Below are 20,371 nucleotides of genomic sequence, written 5' to 3' on the forward strand. Positions count from 1 at the left end.
ATTAAATATTTATTCATGATAAAAATTTTATAATTTATAAAAAATAATTTAAATCTTGTGATGAATTTTACTTTTTATAAAAAATATAATTGAATTGTTTGAATTATTAAAAAAAATTTAGAAATAAATGAGTTTTTTCGTGAAATTTTATTAAAAGCGAATTGAAAATAATTTAATTCTTTTGAAAAGTTTTATAACAAATTAAGAAAAAAATTGAATTCTATCGTGAATTGTTTTGAAAAATTTAGTAAAATTTCAGAAAATTAAATTTTTTTGAAAAATTTTATAAGAAATTATGAAAGAAATTGAATTCTTTTGAAAAATTTTATTGAAAAATAATTTTTGCTAAAAATTCTACTATATAAAAAAATAATTGAATTCTTTCCTGAAATTTTATTCGAATTTTGTTGAAAATAATTGAATTTTTTCATAGAAGTTTTACTATTTTTAAAACTAATTAAATTCTTTCGAAGAATGTTAGTATTTATTAAAATAATTGAATTCTTGAGTATGAAATCATTCTAAAAATTTTATATTTGAAAATAAATAAAAGAAAAGTAAAGTAATTAAAATGGTTAAAAATAAACAAAATTCTGTCAATTTTTTTGTTTTTCGAAAAGTTAGTCCTGATTGGTTAGAAAATTTGTCCAATTTCCATCAATTTGTGAATTTTGCGAAAACGTTGTGAGTTGACCCTTAAGAAGATTTCTACTTTATCGATACTTAGGCCTTTTTAAACCAAGCGCCTTATTCTCTGATTCGCTAAAACTGGACAATTTCTTCATGCTTGAACGATTTCGACCAATCAGAATGCTTTTCGTGGTTTAATTTCCATCGGAGAATTTATTTTTAACCCCACCCTTGAAAATTGTGCTTTCCCTGTTTATTCGGCATATTATCGTAAAACTTTGACTTGTTCAGACAGGAAAACTCGCAGTTGTGTTTGATCGAACAAAAAATAGATATTTTCATTATTTTCCTCATATATAATAAAATAGTGAAGTTCACCGAAGCTCGTAAACATTGAATATGGGACGAAAAGGTAATTATTTTGACAGTTTAGTTAAATTTTTAGTATATGAAGTAAAATGATGCAATTTTGTAACGCCATTTTACATTGCAATTTCTTATCTCGATTACTTACCTATTTTGAATATTGTTTTATTATTCGGATTCCATTCCGCCTTCTTTCAATCGAGAGGCAAATATCCTTTGTCTAACTTATTGCGAGAAGAAAATATTCCATTGTGACAATTATTTACACGATAGTTAACAATATTTTTGACAATATTTTTACGTGAATGTATTTTTACAATTTATATCCCTTTTTGATAAAATTTTGTTTTTGTTTACCTTGTTCACTGATAGATATTTAATTCTTTTGTTTTTGAAAAAAACTTTATTTATTTCTAACCTCAAAATATATACAAAACGATTAAACGACGTAAATATTTTGACTTGGCTACCGGCTGGTATCTGAAAGTCAAAACCAGTCAAAATTTTGTATATTTTCTAAACAAAAACAATTATTTTAAGTATTTTTTTTTTTACTTTTTCGTATTTTTTGTAATTTTGAACAATTTTAATATTTTAATTCTTATGACCTGAAAAATATTGAATGTGTTTGTTTTTGTTTATTTTTTGTTTATTAAATATTTTTGAAGTAAAACAAATAATTTAAAATCAGGAAAAAAGAAACCAGGAGATGCGGATTCGCCGAAGGAAACGAGTGTTCCGGCAGCAGAACCAGCACCTAGAGCTGCTCCACCCCCTGCACTTCAAGGTTTCAATCATCTTCGAAATTAAAAAACTAGACATTTTTTTCTTGTTACCTGTCTGCACTTTATGTGAATTCTAATTTTCTATTTAGAGAAAATCTTAGACAAATTCTTCTTAGCACAATTTCTAATTCGCCGAATTCTATAAGCACAATTTTTATTTCTGCTGAATTTCCATTTTAAAAAACTGGAGTGTCAAAGTCGATGTAATTTTCCCATTGAATCTTCTATGGAACAGCTGATTCGACTTTGACATTTCTTAAACGCATTCAACGCATTTAACCAATTTTTATTCATCGGAATGATCGCATTTTTTCAACTCAATTCAAGGAATGATTCATTTTAACAGAACTTTCATTTCGATAGACATTTCATTATCTCTACTTGCATTCTTTTAATATTCGTGACGCGCTCCAAAGGTTCCAAAGGAAAAGGTTTTTTAAAAAGCAAAAAATTTGAGGTTATGTTTGTAATTTTTTCTATTTTGGACAATAACTTTTTAATAACTTAATTTTTAAACAACTATAATTCAGTTATTGTTTATAAATTATTTAATGAATAGTTTTACTTAAATGTTTCAAAATTAATTGAATTATAAATTTTAAATAACTGAGAATTTAGAAAAAGTCTGTTAATTCAAATTCTTCTGAAATTCGTTAAGTATATACATTTTTTTAATAAAAGTGTATTTTTTAATGTATATTTAATTAATTATAAAAAATAATGGGTTTGTGGAAGAATTTTAATTAAAAATACTAATAAAAATTGAATTTTCGAGAAATAATTGCAGAAATTCAATTATATTCAAAACTAAGAAAATTCTTCGCAAAAATTCACTTACTTTAAAAAATTTTTTTATCTTCTCATCAAACTTTCAATTATCTTTATAAATAAAATTCTTTGCAAAATTTCAATTATTTTCTAAGATTTTAATAAAATTCTTGACTAAAAATTCAATTATTTCTAAAAAAAATAATAAAATTCTGGACAGAAATTCAAATATTTAAAAAAAAATAATAAAATTTTTGCCAGAAATTAAATTATTTAAAAAAAAAATAAAATTCTTTACAGGAATTGAATTATTTTTAAAAAATAATTGAATTCTTCACATGAATTTAATTATTTTCCAAAAATAATTGAATTTTCTACAGGAATTGAATTATTTTCAAAACTTTTAATAAAATTCTTTTGCTAAAATTCAATTATTTAAAAAAAATAATAAAATTCTTCGCAAGAATTTCAATATTATAAAAAATTAATAAAATTCATTAAAGGAATTCAATTATTTTCAATTAGTTATTTAAAAATTTGTTTATAAAATTCTTTATGAAAATTCAATTTCAAAAAACATTGAATTATGAGGTCAATAAAAAATAAGTTATTTATTTTTGTATTTACATAAATAATTGAATTGTCGTAGAAGTTTTTAAGAGAAATTGATTTAAAATTTATAATTTCAGTTAAAGTTTAAGATAAAAAAAAACATATGTTTGAATTATATTCAATTATTTCAAAACTTTTAACAGAATTTTTCGAGAAAAAATTCAATTATCTTGATGAATAACAAAATTTTCAAAAAGAATTCAATTAATTTCATAAATAATGAAATTTTTTTATAGAGATTCAATTATTTTCATAAATAATAAAAATTTCACGCAGAAATTCAATTATTTTCAAAACTATTAATAAAATTATTCGCAGGAATTCAATTATTATTCATGAAAATAATTGAATTCCTAAAAAGAATTTTTATTACATTTTTGGAAAATAATTTTAATTCATGTAAAAAATTTTATTGCTTGTAAAAATAATTAAATTCTTGGGAAGAATTTTTTATAAATTTTAAAAATAATGGAATTTTTTTTTTTGAAAGTTATTAAACTTTCAAATTATTATAAAAACTTTAAATTATTATAAAAAAATGAAGAAATATTATTACAATTTGTTGAATTTCAAAAAAGTTTGAATTTGAATTTTTTGAAGAATTTTAATTCCTACGCAAAAATAATAATTAAATATTTATTTTAAAATGAAGTTATTGATGTTTTTGAATAATTTTTCAATTAATGTAATCGAAACATTTTTTTTGATTGTCTAATTATTTTTAGAGTGATTTGTGAATTAGATGCAGAATATTCTTTAGGGACAGGAAAGAAGTTGAAAAACTTTTTTGCTAGAAATTAGAGAAATAAGGAAGGAAGAAAGAAAATAAAATTTTTATCTCAACCATGATAAAAGGTAAAAAAAAGGGTAAAAATAACAAACATGATCATAAAATGATTTTGCTTCGATATTTCTTGGGAGCGCGTCAAATTTACATTGTTCTCAGTTTATCAAGTCGACTGTATTGAATTAAAAACTTGTTGTTGTGTAAACTAACGAAAATTCTTGACAATTTTGGAAAAACTAAATTTTTGTGTTTTTTGTTTCTTTGTAAACAGAGGAGCAAAATTTTCCTGCGCTAGGAGGAAATAATCGAGGAGGTGGTGAAAGAGGCAGAGGAGGAGGTGGAAGAGGTAGAGGTGGAGAAGGAGAAAGAGGCAGAGGAGGAGGTGGAAGAGGTAGAGGTGGAGAAGGAGAAAGAGGCAGAGGAGGAGGAGGAGGAGGTGGAAGAGGTAGAGGCGGAGAAGGTGGTGAGAGAAGAGACAGAAGAGAAGATGATGGCGCAAGAGGAGGAGGAGGAGGCGGTTGGAGAGACGATGGCGCAAGGGGAGGAGGAGGAGGCGGATGGAGAGACGATGGCGCTAGAGGAGGAAGAGGAGGTGGAAGAGGAGACAGAAGAGATGATGGCGCCAGAGGAGGAGAAGGAGGTGGAAGAGGACGAGGAGAAAGAAGAGACGATAGCGCCAGAGGAGGAGGAGGAGGAGGAGGTGGTGGTGGTGGAAGAGGCAGAGGAGAAAGAAGAGACGATAGCGCCAGAGGAGGAGGAGGTGGTGGAAGAGGCAGAGGAGAAAGAAGAGATGATGGCGCCAGAGGAGGAGAAAGAAGACCTGAATCTGCTTGGCAACAGGAACAAAGAACTCCTCGACCAGAACCACGACCACAATCCCCAACATCTTCCACTTCATCGGTAAAACTATCTGTCAAACTAAAACAATTTTTTTCAACCTTTTTTTTAGATAATCATCTACTAAAACCTACTATTTACTATTTATTTACGTTATGCTACTATTTGGCTCCTTTTTTTAAATTTCACCCACTAAAAGCTACTATTTCTTTCTTTTTCTTTTTTTCGAATTTCCACTACTTTTAAATTCGCCAATACTACTAGAGATCTAAAAACTTCTGAAAAATTATAGTCATAAATTCTTTAAAAGCGATTCAATTATTTATTTATTCAAAATTCTATTTTCAATTTCTATAGTATTTTCATCAAATTTCGCAAAACAATTCAGTTATTTAAAAAAAAAATTTATAAAATTGAATTATTTTCAAAAATAATAAAATTCCCACTGGAATTCAATTAATTTAGAATTGCATTTTCAAAAAAAAATTCGAAAAAATGAAATTAATCAATTATTTAACAAAATTTTTATAAAATCACAATAATTCAATTACTTTCACTAATAATAACATTTTTCATGGAATTTCAATTTTAAGAAAAAAATGTTCGATAAAATTCTAAGCAAGAATTCAATTATTTTCATAAATAATAAAACTCATCGAAGAATTTCAATTATTTTTAATACTATTTTTAAATAATTAATCGAGAAATTCAATTATTTTCACAAATAAAGTTTTCCAAAAAAGAATTCAATTATTTAAAATAAAATTTTTAGAATATTTATTATATTTCGAAAAAAATTATTTGAAATAATGTTTATAAAATTCTTATGAAGAATTCAATTATTTTCAAAGATAAAAATTTTTCACTGAAATTCAATTTTGTTTTAACATTTTAATAAAATTTTTCGCAATAATTCAATTATTTTCATAAATAATAAAATTCATTGCAGGATTTTAATTATTTTTAATACAATTTTACAGGAATTGTTCGAAAAATGTAATTATTCTTAAAAATTTAATTTCAATTCCTCGAGAAATTCAATATATAGTTAAATAAAAATGTTTTTTTTTAAATTCTTTGGAAGAATTCAACTATTTACAAAAATATTTGAATTTTTTGCAGGAATTCAATTATTTTCAAATATATTTTAATAAAATTGTTCGAAAGAAATTAATTATTTTAAATACAATTTTATTTTAATTATTTTTGAAATAAATTATTTTTTATTAGATTTTAATGAAATTCTTCCCAAGAATTCAATTATTTACGTGGAAATATATCTTCGAAAGAATTCAATTATTAAAGATAAATAACAAAATTATTCCCGAAATCCAATTATTTTGAGGCATTTTAATAAAATTCTTTGCAAAATTCAATTATTTTAGTAAATAAAAATATTCATCACAAGAATTCAATTATTTTTACACGTAATAAATTTCTTCTTGTAAATTCAATTATTTTCAATTATTTTAAAAAATTTCAATAAAATCGTTCGCAGGAATTCAATTATTTTCATAAATAATAAAATTCTTTTTAGAAATTCAATTATTTTCAAAAAAATTAAATAAAATGTCACACAGACATTTAATTATTGTCAAAAATTTTAATAGAATTCTTTACAAAATTTTATTACTAAAAACTTTTCCCACATCAATGATTTTCAATATCTTCTATTTTTATAAAATTTCCAAACAGAATTCAATTATTTAAAAAATTGGTTTTATAAATTTTCGTAAGAATTCAATTTTTTTCATGAATAATACAAATTTCTCAGGAATTGAATTTTTGGTCTTCAAGTTTAATTTTTCGATAGCTACTTTTTACTACTTTTTTTTTAGTTTGAAAGCTACTTTTTGACACTTTTTTCAAAATTAATTATCCAGTGCAAAGTCTGAACTTTTATTAACTAATCTTTTTTTTCCAGGACACAAAATCCCTGACAAGAGATGTAAAAGATATGAGCATCAAAGAAAAATCCTCACCAAAACAGGTAAGAAACAACTTTTTTCGTATTTTTTTTTTTTTTATTCAACTGTTGACTAAATATATTAAATGTTGTCATATTCTGCTTTTTTAGGCATCGCCGAAGGTGAAGGTGGAATATAAAGCCTCAGTTTCGGACGCAATTGCCAGGCAAATGATTAAGAGTATTCCACTGAGAAAAGGTGAGGGCAAACTTGGCCGTCCGATTCAAGTGTTTGTCAACATGATGGAAATAAAGTTCGGCAAAAATTTCTGCTCCGATGTTGTGCACTATGACATAACTTTCGATCCCGATGTCCCGCGTTATTTGATTCCAAGGGCTTTCGAAAAAATGCGCTCTCTACATTTTCCCAAACGTTGGCCGGCTTTTGATGGTCGCAAAAATGTCTTCAGTGCTGGAATTTTACCATTTGGCGACACTGTATGTATTTTTTATTTTTGTTAAAACTTCTTTTTTTAAACAAAATACATTTATTTAAAACTTGTTTCAGATTTAATGAAATATTAACGAATGATTAATTTCTTCCAATTTTAATTCAAATATTTGTATGCTTTAATATAAATAGGTTCAAAATTTAAAAGTAAAATTACAGACCTAATAATAATAATTTTTATTTAATAATTCAAATTCATCTGAAATTAGTTAAATTTCGTAGCAAATAATAATTAATGATTTCCAGACTGAACAAGAGGTTGAAGTGCCTAACGACGATGGCCGAATGAAAAAGTTCAAGATAACTATGAACAGAGTAAATGACATTGACATTGGCTGGTTGAGAAATGTCAAGAAAGGTTTACCAGAAACTGAACGTGACTTGATCAGTATTCAAGCTTTGGATATAATTCTAAGACAAGCGCCACTTCAATCTCTGAACGTGACTGCGGTAAAATATTTTCACTCTTAATCGTTTGTGCCTTTTTTCTGAGAGTAGTTAAAAATTTATTCCCGTTCCTTTCAGGTGGGACGCTCCTTCTTTACTCCGCCAACTGGTCACATCGCTTATCTCGGCGACGGCGTTGAATTGTGGGTTGGATTGTTCCAATCTGCTGTTCTTGGATGGAAACCTCTACTCAATGTCGATGGTACGTGGAAATTTGCATCCCTAATTCAAGCATCACAGATATTCCCTTTTTTGTCCCCTTTTTCAATTTTCTCACCTTTTTTTACCTTTTTTCATAATTCGTCACCTTTTCCCCCTTTTTTACCTTTTTCTAAAAAAAAGATAAACAAGTTTTTCTTTTTTTTTTAAATCTTTTTTTTTAAGTTTTAAGCATAAAATTTTAGACTCAATGTTAAATTCAGTGCGTTTTATTTTTGATTTAGATTATTAACACAACAACATAATTTTCTTGTTTGTTTGCCTCATAAACTGTGAAATTACCTCAAATTATTGAAATTTTTCACGAAAAGAAATTATTGACAGAAATAGAAAAAATCGAAGGTTTTGTTATTTTGTATTAAAAAAAACCTCCGATTTTTTCTATTTCTGACAATAATTTCTTTTTAAATACACATAATTCTTATCATAAAATTATTTACTTTGTAATTATTTAATGAATAATTTTACTTCAATATTTCAAAAATAATTAAATTTTTAAAACAGTTGCGTTTTCAAATTTCACAAACAAATGAACTTCAAACGGTTTTAATTGGAAATTTTAGAAAATTTCAATTTTTAATAAATTTAATTTCGAAATTTTAAAGAACTTAGATTTTTGGAAACAAATTTTAATAATTCAAATTCTTCTGCAATTAGTTAATATTTTTAATAAATAGGTATTTAATTAATTTATTAAAAATAATGGATTTATAGAAGAATCCTATTAGTTAAAAATATTTTTAAAAAAATTGAATTTTGGAGAAGTTACAAATTATTAGAAATTTAATTATTTACAAACTTTTTATAAATTTTTCCGCAATAATTTAATTATTTTCATAAACAATGAAATTTGTTTGGGATTCAATTGTTTTCATAAACAATAAAATTCTATGCAACTATTCAATTATTTCTATAAATAGCAAAACTCATCGCAGAATTTCAATTATTTTTAATCGTATTCCTCGAAAAATGTAATTTATTATTCTTCAAAATTTTATAAAAATTATTTAGAAAATTCAATTATTTTCATGAATTTTACTAAAATTCTTTTTAGTTATCAATTATTTCTGTTCAATTCAATTTTTAAGGAATTCTTCGCAAGAATTCAATTTTATTTTTTTCAACAATTGTAAAAAAAATTCGTCGCAAGATTTCAATTATTTTCAACAAAATTCTCGGAAAAATTTCACTTTTTTTTTATTCAATTCAATATTTATAAGATTCTTGGAAAGATTTCAATTATTTTTAATATATAATTTAAAAAAAAAAATTCTTTTCTAAAATTTCAATAACGTAGAGTGTTTTCAACACCTTAAATTTTATTTGACTAAAATTTCAATAAAATTCGTAGCAAGAATTCAATTATTTTCAACAAAATTTCTCGAAAGAATTCCAATTATTTTAACTCAATTCAATTTTTAATCATTTCTACGAAAGAATTCAATTATTTTTGTCAAAAATTTTAATAAAAATTGTCAAAATAATTCAATTATTTACATAAAAATAAAAAAATTCTTCGCAGAAATTTAATTATTTTGGAAAATTTTAATTAATTTCTTCGCATGAATTCAATTATTATTTTCAAAATTATTCACAGGAATTCAATTATTTTCAAAAATTTTAATAAATTTCTTCTCAGGAATTCAATTATTTCATAAATAATAAAATTCTTTTTTAGGAATTCAATTATTTTTAATATAATTTTAAATAAATTCCGTGAAAAATGCCAATAGTTTAAAAATTTTTAATTTTAATTGAATTTTTAAAAACTTGAAAAAAAAATTCTTTGCAAAATTTAACAGTTATTCAATAATTTACAAAATTTTTAATAAATTTCTTCGAGAAATAAATCAATTATTTTCATAAATAATAAAATTTTCACAGGAATTCAATTATTTAATATAAAAAGTTTTTTTAATTTTTCGAAAAATATCAATTATTTGAAAAGAATTTTATAAAATTTGTCCCAAGAATTCAAGTATTTAAAAAAAATTAAACAAAATTCTTTTCAAGAATTCAATTATTTTTAGAAATAATAAATTGCTTCACCGAAATTCAATTATTTTAGAAAAATTTTAATAACATTTTAGGGAAATTTTTTTAATTATTTTCATAAATAATAAAATTTATCGCAGGATTTTAATTAATTTTTGATACAATATTTTAATCAAATTCCTCGAAAAATGTAATTATTCTTAAAAATTTTATTAAAATTTGTCAAAAGAATTCAATTATTTAAAAATTTGTTGATAAAATTCTTTATGAGAATTCAATTTTAATTCAATTATTCAATAAATTATTTATTTTTTTATTTAAATAATTGAATTCTTCTAGAATTTTCTAATAAAAGTTAATTAAAAAATGAATTACCGAATAATCAATTTATTATTTATGAAAACAATTTAATTATTGCAACGAATTTTATTACATTTTTTTTTAAATAAGTGAATTTTTTTTGAGAATTTTTACTACTTGTAAAAATAAATGAATAAATTGAATTCTTGCGAAGGATTTTATTAGGATTTTTGTAAATAATTAAATTTTTTTTTGAAAAATTTCATGGCAATTTCATGTAATTTAAATTATAACAAAACATGAAGAAGGCGATCACTCCGAGTCTTCGGAGTTTATTAACTTCTAATAAGTTGTTGATTTTCAAAAAAGGTTTGAATTTGAATGTTTTGAAGAATTTTAATTTCTACGGAAAAATAATAATGATTAAATATTTATTTAAAAAAGAAATTATTGATGGTTTCGAATAATTTTACTTTTGAAGAAATTTGTAAATAAATGTAATAGAAATTTTTTTTAAGTATCTAAAAATTTTTAGAGTGAATCAGAATATTTTTTAGGGTCAGGGAAAAAGTGAAAATTTTTTCTGGAAATCAGGGAAAAATAAAATTTCTATCAAAGAATTGAAAATTTTAGAAAATTTGAGTTTTGTTAATATTTTTAATTTGTAAATATAAAAATTATTAATTAATTGTTAATATAACTTTTGACAAATTTTAATTTGTTGTTTGGGATATTTTTTGTCCCCTTGTTTCCTTTATTGAGGAAAAAAATTCCCTTTTCCACCTTTTTTTTTGACAATAAAAGGTACTTTGATGCTTTGTAATTGTATTTTTTATAAAATTGAATTTTTAATTTTTATTAAATGATTTTATTAAATGATTTTTTTTTTATTAAAGAAAAAATGTTGTTTCAGTTGCGCACAAAGGTTTTCCAAAATCGCAAAATGTAATAGATTTAATGAGCGAACTTTGCCGCGTTCAAGGCGCTCCAACTAGAAGAGACATTGATTACAATCGTGAGGAGATTGAAAAGTTCCTCAAACGATTGAAAGTGAAGTGCGAAATTCCAGGACAGGTGGAATCGAAGCGCACTTATACCATTAATAAATTGGTGAAGTGCCCTAGAGAAAATTATTTTGAACATCAAGATAAACAAGTCAGCGTCGAGATGTATTATCAGATCGAGAAGAAGTATAAAATCAAGTATCCCGATTTGCCCTGTCTTCACGTTGGACCACAGCAAAAGAACATTCACGTTCCACCCGAGGTAATATAGAAAACATTTCTTTTATATATTTATATTTATTATTATTTATTTATTTATCTATATTTATATCTTGTTTTATATTTATATTTGTATATCTTTTGTATATTTTTAATCTCAATGTTTAACGAAATTAATTGAAATTATTAAATTAATTTTAGTTGTGCACCATTCTTCCCGGACAAGCGACTAATAAGAAAATGAACGAGAATCAAACGTCCAATATGATTAAACAAGCAGCAACAGGAACTGACATTCGAAGGCAGAAAATCATGGACTCTGTATGTTTTCTTTTTCCATCTTTTTTCTTCCGAATCGTTGAATCGAACTATTTCTTCTTTTCACACTTTTTTTCAGGCTTTGCACTCATCTAGTAAAATCTACTATTTACTACTTTTTTTCCAATTAGATACTATTTAGATACTTTTTTTTAAATTTCAAACTCTACTTTGCTACTTTTTCTTATTTTTGCGAGAATTTTCACGAGTTTAAATTCGCTAATAGTTGGAATAAAGAAATTATTCTTGAAAATTTTAATAAAATTCTTCTCAGAAAGAATTAGAAATTTTTTTATAAAATTCTTTGACACTATTCAATTATTTCAAAATTTTTTCGAAAATCAGTTATTTTCACGCACAAATAATGAAATTTAAATATTTTCAATATTATTTTATTTATTTATTTAGATATCCAAATTTCTATATTTTAGTAAAATTTCTCAAAAGAATTCAATTATTTAGAAAAAGTTTAATAAAATTCAAATAATATGAATAAATTTTAATAAAATTCTATATACGAATTGAATTATTTTCAATGCAATTTTAATTTAATTCGTCGAAAACATTTGCATGAATTCATTTTGTTTTTAATTTTAATAAATTCTTCGTAGAAATTCAATTTCATAAATAATACAATTTTTTTAAATGAATTCAATTATTTTAAAATATAATTTTAATAAAATTCTTCGAAAGAATTCAATTACTTTCACAAAGAATAAAAGTTTTCCACTGGAATTTAATTATTTTCAATATACAATTTTAATTCAATTCTTTGAAATCGTTTAATTATTCTTTTAAATTTTTATAAAATTAAAAGAAAATTTAATTATTTTTACAAATTATAAAATTTTTCCCAGAAATTCAATTATTTAAAAAAATTTAATAAAATTCGTTACAAGAATTCAATTATTTTGATAAATAATAAAAATTTTACAGAAATTCAATTATTTACAGATTTTTCATAAATTTCTTCACAAAAATTCAATTATTTTGATAAATAATAAAATTATTTTTAGGAATTCAATTTATTTTTAAAAATTTTAATAAAATTCTATGCAGAAATTCAATTATTTGAAAAAGAATAATAAAATTATTCACAAGAATTCAATAATTTTCAAATCTTTTAATAAAATTCTTTTGCAAAAATTCAGTTATTTTAAAAAATTATTAATATTTTTCACAGGAATAAAATAATTTTCAAAGAAATAATTGAATTTTTTGTAGAATTTGTATTATTTTCAAAAAATAATTGAATTTTTACAGGAATTATTTTTAAATATTAATTAAACTATTGGTAAAATTTCAATTATTTTTAGAACTTTTTATAAAATTTTTCGCAGAAATTCAATTATTTTCGTAAATAATAAAACTCATCGCAATAATTCAATTATTTTCAAAATTTTTAATAAAAATTTTTTTGCCAAAATTCAATTATTTTTAAAAATTGATAAACTTCTTAGTAAGAATTCAATTATTTTCAAAAATTATTAATATTCTTCACAGGAATTAACTATTATTTTCAAGAAATAATTGAATTTTTCATAGAATTTGAATTATTTTCGAAAAATAATTAAATTTTTTACAGGAATCGAATTATTTTCAAAAAATAATTGAATTTTTCACAGAAATTGAATTATTTTTGAAACTTTTTATAAAATTCTTAGCAGAAATTCAATTCTTCAAAAAAATATTAAATAAAATAATAAATAAAAATAATGAACTTTTTCCGAGAAATTTAATTATTTTTAAAACGTTTGATAAAATTTTTTGCAACAATTCAATTGTTTTTTATCCAATTTTAATACAATTTTTCGAAATATTTGAATTATTCTTTAAAATTTTTATGAAATGAAAAAAAGAATTAAATTATTATTACAAATTATATATACAATTTTTCCCAGAAATTTAATTATTTAAAAATAATTTAATAAAATTCATTACAAGAATTCAATTATTTTCATAAATAATAAAATTCTTCACAGGAATTCAAATTTTTCTAAATAATAAAATTCGCTGATAGAATTCATTTGTTTTTTTAAATAATAAAATTTTTTACAGAATATTAAATGCGTTATAAATATGAATTTTTATAGAAATTGTTATACAATTTGAAAAAAGTTTTACATTCAAAATTGTTTCAAATTTTAATTCTTCTCGAAAAACAAAATAAGTATTTAATTACTTATTGAGCAGAAAATTGAAATGTTAAATAATTTTATTTAATAATTAGGGGGAAAAAAATTTGTCTTTTGGAAAATTTTAATTAAAAAAAAATTTTTTAAATTAAAAATGTTTATTTAAATTTCCAATTAATGGAAAATTTGGTCAAATTTAATAGAAATAAATTTTAGGATTTAGAAAAATTAATTTTTCTTACTTTTAAACATTTTTTTTTGAAATATAATCGAATGTTTCGAAGAATTTTAAAATTTCTATAATTTCTAACTAAAAGTTTGGAAAATAATTGAAGTTAAGAATTTAGAATTGAAGTTCCTACCAGGAAAAAATCATAATTTTTTATGGAAATCGGGAAAATGACAGAAAAATACAGAATTAAATTTTTATGAGTTTTTATGAACTTTGTGAATCGTCTAAAATAAGTTTTTTAGTAGCAAAATTGAATTTTTCGATAGTAAATTTTTACTGCTTTTTGATACTTTTTTCAGTCTTAAAGTTACTTTTTGCTACTTTTTTTAAAAGAAATTATTGAATGCGAAGCCTGCTTTTATATTTGTTCTTCATTTAAAAGAATGTGTCGTGTGCAAAAATGGAGTTTAAAAAGAGCAATTTTTTTATTTTGTTGCAGTTCAATAAAATTCGTCACAATCAGAATAACTGTCTGAATGAATTTGGCTTGTCAATTAGTGGAGAATTCGAGAAGGTGAAAGCTCGTGTTTTGGATCCTCCAATGCTGACTTACAATCAAGATGTTCGTGTTTCGAAGGGAACGTGGAGAGCAACGAATTTCTTGGCACCAAAACAATTGCCTGATTATTCTTGGACTATTCTTTGTCTTGATAGTAGAACACGAGAAGATGCCTTGAGAAATTTAGAGCAAATGCTCCGAAGAGAAGGTAAGGAAAACATTTTTTTTTACTTTAGGGAAGAGTAAAATCGATCGTGGAATCAATCAATTATTAATAGAGAGGCAAGTTTTCTCAATAGTTTTTCAATTGTTTTTCTAATTTTTTTTTATTGCAGCTGGTAGTTTGGGGATGCAAATTGGCTGTGCACGCACGCCTTATGGCCAAATGAGAGCACCGACACAAAATTTACAAGAAGTCATTAGATTCTTTAATGATGTCAAAAAGGATAAGCTGCTATTGGTCTTTGTCGTTGTTCCTGACAGGCCACCGAATATTTACAGTTGAGTTTTTTTTTATATTGATTATTCTAATCTCTAAAACTTTTTTTTTCTTTCAATTTTGCCCCCTGTCATTCTTTTGTTTCTAAAAATTTTTTATCGCATTTACAGGCAAAGTGAAGCAAGTGGCTGAATTAAATGTCGGCGTATTGACTCAGTGCCTGAAGGCATTTACCGTTTTCAAAAAATTAAATGGAGCGACAATTGGTAATATTTTGTTGAAAGTCAACGCAAAACTCGACGGAATTAATCACACATTCAGTCCAAGAACAAAGTGAGTTTTTTTTTGACATAAATTAAAAGAAACTAATTTTATAAATTTTAGTAAATTGAAATTATTCTTGAATATTAATTAATAATTAATAATTGGGTAGGATGGAACCAATTGTCAAGGAAATACTGGGGGTTGGAGGGAATGCTCGTCGGTCAGGGTTCGTTTCAAGAAAATTCCAAACATTACGATTACAGTCAAACTTCAAAACATATTTACAAAAGAACAAAACGATAGACGTGAAAATACAAATTAATACGAAACAAACAAACTCGTCTACGCTGAGACAGTAATTGATGAATAAAAAGACATCGCGAGAATTAACAGTAAAACACGTAAAACGACATTGATAATTTCGAGCGTCAATCGTAATTTTGACGATTAGTTGACAATTAGTTTTAACGATATACGGATTTAACGATTATACGGAATGCAAACTTAACGTACAAAACGACCATAAGTATAAAATTGAAAAATTTTATTTCAACTAAAATTCTTCTTTAAGTCAATTTACTTTTTAATAATTTTTGAAAAAGTTCTTTGATAATTTTCAAATTCTTTTCATTACGAATCAATTTATACGAAATTTCATCGATTATTCAGAAATTCTTCAATTATCTATTAAAAAATAAAAACTTGAAATAATTAAAAAAAAAAAATACATTAAACTTTTCGAAAAAAATTAAATATTTTATTAAATTACTAAATGTTTCTTAAAATTGTAGTTTCATAAAGAATTTTATCAAAATTTCTAAATAATAATTTAATTCTTTCGGCAAATTTAAAAATAATTTTTAAGAATAATTTCATTTTTCGAGAAATTTGATAAAAATTGTAATAAAACTTGAAATATTGAAAATTTGAAATTCAGCCAAGAATTTTATTAAAATTTTTGAAAATAATTGAATATCGGGGAAAAATTTTATTATTTATAAAGGGAATTGAAATTTTTAGGAGAATTTTTGAACACAATTGGATTTCTGCGATGAATTATATTACATTTGAAAATAATTGAATTCAAGAGATGAATTTTATTAAAATTTCTTTTTAAATAATTGAATTCATTTGTGAAATTTTATTCAAATAGTAGACATTGAAAATAATTGAATTTTGACAAATTTTTGAAATTCAATTTAATTTCTACGAAAAATTTTATTAAAATTATTTTGAAAAAAAATTGAATTGTTTGGAAAAATTTTATTACAATTTTTAAAAATAATTGAATCTGTTAGAAAAATTTTATTAAATTAATCTTGAACATAATTGAATTTTTTCCTAGAAATTATATTAAAATTGTATTTGAAAATAATTGAATTTCTCAGAAGAATTTTACAATTTATAAAAATAATTTATTTCGAAGAATTTTATATTAGAATTGTTGAAAATAATTGAATTTAAATAATATTTTTAAAAATAATTGCATTTTTTCGAGAAATCTCATTAAAAATGTATTGAAAACAATTTAATTTCTTCGTAGGATTTTATTATTTATGAGAAAATATTCTAATTCTTGCGAAGAATTTTCCTATTTATGGAAAAATAATTGAATTCTTGCTGAGGATTTTACAATTCATAAAAATAATTAAATTGTTTCAAAGAATTTTATCTGAATTTTTGAAAATAATGGGATTTTTTTGAAGGAATTTAATTTAAAAATTTTAAAAATAATGATTTTTTTAAAAAGAATTTTATCAAAATTGATAAAAATAATTGAATTTATAAAAAGATTCTTGAAAATAGTTGAATTCAATTAATATTTTTATAAATAATTTTATTCTATAGAGAAAATTTATTAAAATTGTATTAAAAATAATTGAATTCTTGGGCAGATTTTTATTAAAATTCTTTAAAATAATTGAATTGTTTTGAAGAATTTATTTCAATTTTCTTGACAATAAGTTTTTTTTAAAATAATTTTTACTGAAAATTTTGAAAGTAATTGAATTTTATGAAGAATTTCTTTTAAGTCTTTAAAATAATCGTGTTTACTATTAATTCTAATTAAATATTTTCCCATTAAATTATATTAAAATTATTTATAAAAAATTAAATTCTTTTCAACAATTTTATTAGAGTTTTTGTAAATAATTGCATTTTTTTCTGAAGAATTTTATTAAATCTCGTAAAAAAATGTAATTTTTTAAAAAAATTTTATTGGAAATTTTGAAAGTAATTGAAATTTACAAAGAATTTTATTAAAAATTTTTGAGAACAATTGAATTGTTTAGAAAAATTCTATTACAATTTTTAAAAATAATTAAACCTGTGAGAAAAATTTTATTAAAATTTATCTTGAATATAATTGAATTATTTCCTACAAAAATTTTACTAAAACTGTATCTGAAAATAATTGCATTTTTTCAGAAACATTTTATTATTTACAAAAATAATTGAATTCTTTTGAAGAATTTTATTATTTCTAAAATTAATTGAATTCTTGCAGAGGATTTTACAATACATAAAAATAATTAAATTGTTTCAAAGAATTTTTGAAAATAATTGAATTTCCGCAATCATTCGTAACTTTTTCAAAATTCAATTTTTTTTAGTGTTTTTACCTAAAATTCTTCTATAAATCCATTATTTTTAATAATCAATTAAATACATATTTAAAAAATTAACTAATTTCAGAAGAATTTTAGTTTTAAAATTTTTTTCTTAATTTAAGTTTTTTTATATTTTTTTTATTAAATTCATTCAAAATTGAAATTTTACAAAATTTTAAAACAAAATCTTTTGATGTTCATCTATTTATGAAAATTGTAAACGCAACTCTTTTAGAATTGAATTAATTTTGAAATATTTAAGTAAAATTAGATTTCAAGAGTAGACGGAATATTTTTTGGAAAACAACATTTTCCAGGATTTCGATCAAAATTCCCTAACATTTTCGGGTTTTTTTCAAGGTTTATAAAATTCCCTGACATTTCCAGATTTGCGTGGCAACACTGAATTATTTATTAAATAATTATTTTAAATAAATTTCTTCACCCCCTATTATTATTTTATTTTTCAGGCCTAAATGTTTACTCGAGCCGTGTATGATTGTTGGCGCTGATGTGACACATCCATCGCCGGACGCGATTGGAATACCATCGATTGCAGCTGTAGGAAAACTTTTATTTTATTTCAAATTTAACTTTTTTTAAAGTTTTAATCAATTTTTCATCAATCTTTACTTAATATTTAATTACAATCTTCTGTTGAAATTTAGGTGGCCGCGAGTCACGATCCGAAAGCTTTCAAGTACAATATTGTCATTCGATTACAACCACCAAGGGCGGAAATTATTCAAAACCTGGAGGAAATCATGGGCATTCAATTGCGAACATTTAGAGAAAAAACTGGTCATCAACCGAAGAAAATTGTCTTTTACAGGTGAGTTACTTATTTGGATCTAAAATAGAAAATATTTGTAATATTTTTGTAATTTTTTTTTAAAATTTAGATAATAAAATATTTGTGAATGTAAAAAAAAATTGATTTTTACAGAGACGGAGTGAGTGAAGGACAATTCCCGCAAGTGATGCATTTTGAATTGCAAGCTATTCGAAGTGCCTGCAAGAAATTGAATCCGAATTATGAGCCGCAAATTTCGTTTTTCGTTGTACAAAAACGACATCACATTCGTCTATTTCCAACTGACAAACGCAACTCTGATGATAGAAATTTTAACGTACAAGCGGGAACAATTGTTGACTCCGAAATCACGCATCCGTCTCACATCGATTTTTATCTCGTCTCTCATGCCAGTATTCAGGTAAAAAAAAACCAAATTACAATTATATTTTTATCTAAATTCAAGAATTTAGAATTTCGAAAATTTTCCTAATTTTTGATTTGCCTTATTTTAGGGTACAGCAAGACCCACGAAATACAGATGTCTTTGGGACGACAGCAACATGACTGAAGATGAAATCGAACAATTGACATATTATTTATGTCACATGTTCTCTAGATGCACAAGATCGGTGAGCTATCCGACTCCGACTTATTATGCCCATCTCGCCGCATTCCGAGCCCGAGCTTTGACTCAAGAGTAAGCAATTTAAAAAAAATTAAATTTCAAATTTTTAAAAAAATTTTTAAAATTAAAAAAAATTTTCTAATTTAAAAAATTTTTACGCGTAGAAAACTACGTACAGAGAAATTTCTTACATTGAAAAAGAATTTTGAAAGTTAACAATATTTCCTTATTTTTTCAGTATTCCAATCGATGTCAACAATCTCGAACACGAGCAAAAGATGAAGTTGACAATCAAGGAAAATTTCAAAGACAATCCAATGTTCTTTGTCTAAGAACAAAAAATTTCTCCAGGAAGAAAAAATCTCTTAATTCAAATTTTTATTTTTCGCTCTTTTTTTTCCTTTTTTCCGAAAAAAAGGAAATTTTTTTTTTCTCTATTTTATCAGTATTTTTTTATTGCTTTAATAGAAGCTTAAGTGATCAAAATTTTTTTTAATAACTTTCATTAAAAAAAATTGAAAAGTAAATTATTTAAGAAATCAGCGATTGACTTGTCTGATGTTTGATATTTTTTTAGAATTTAGAGATTTTTAGACTTATGTATACTATAATGGTTTATCATTTAAAAAAAAGGATTTATTTTACTATCAATAATCAAATAATATTACTTTTGCTATTCTGATATTTTTTTTCTCAAGGGATTGTTTAGAAAATACGTCACACTATTTTGTATTATTCAGTTTGAAAATCGATAGTGTGAAGTAATTTGTGAATGATGTTCTTTCCCCCAAAGATATATTATTCTTTTATTTTAATTATTAATTCGATAGACTTAAAAATAATTTTTGACTTATATATTGTATAAGAAAATATTGTAAGACGAATTTTTCGTATCGTAAATTCTACGTGAATATTAATCATTGTTATTATTCTTGTGATAGATTTTATAATAGATATGAAGCATTTATTTGTATGGGGATTTTTTCAAAACTCGTTCTTTTTCTCAATAAAATGTAAAAAAAAGGTAAATTCTTGGCATTTTTTTATTTTCAAATATGAATTTTT

At 23.0% G+C, this 20,371-nt stretch overlaps 1 protein-coding gene across 2 annotated transcripts; it reads left to right on the top strand.

Annotated features, from left to right (window-relative positions):
* Positions 1-895: 895 nt before the first annotated feature.
* LOC122504923 (protein argonaute-2-like) lies at positions 896-20,332 on the top strand. 2 transcript variants are annotated; one of them, XM_043616270.1, is made up of 17 exons: positions 896-1,042; positions 1,688-1,783; positions 4,220-4,848; positions 6,710-6,775; positions 6,863-7,189; positions 7,449-7,652; positions 7,728-7,851; positions 11,077-11,429; positions 11,588-11,707; positions 14,511-14,778; positions 14,906-15,070; positions 15,180-15,342; positions 18,356-18,446; positions 18,554-18,717; positions 18,832-19,099; positions 19,194-19,378; positions 19,545-20,332. In XM_043616270.1, exons 1-17 carry the CDS (start codon positions 1,030-1,032, stop codon positions 19,636-19,638), a joined length of 3,330 nt encoding a protein of 1,109 aa, XP_043472205.1. In that variant the 5' UTR covers positions 896-1,029; the 3' UTR covers positions 19,639-20,332. The 2 variants fall into 2 exon arrangements, with proteins under 2 accessions (XP_043472205.1, XP_043472206.1); XM_043616271.1 differs by lacking the exon at positions 1,688-1,783.
* The last annotated feature ends 39 nt before the right edge of the window (positions 20,333-20,371 follow it).

Source organism: Leptopilina heterotoma, unplaced genomic scaffold, assembly GCF_015476425.1.
Source record: "Leptopilina heterotoma isolate Lh14 unplaced genomic scaffold, ASM1547642v1 Lhet_325, whole genome shotgun sequence".
In the NCBI taxonomy this organism is placed as follows: Eukaryota; Metazoa; Arthropoda; class Insecta; order Hymenoptera; family Figitidae; genus Leptopilina; species Leptopilina heterotoma.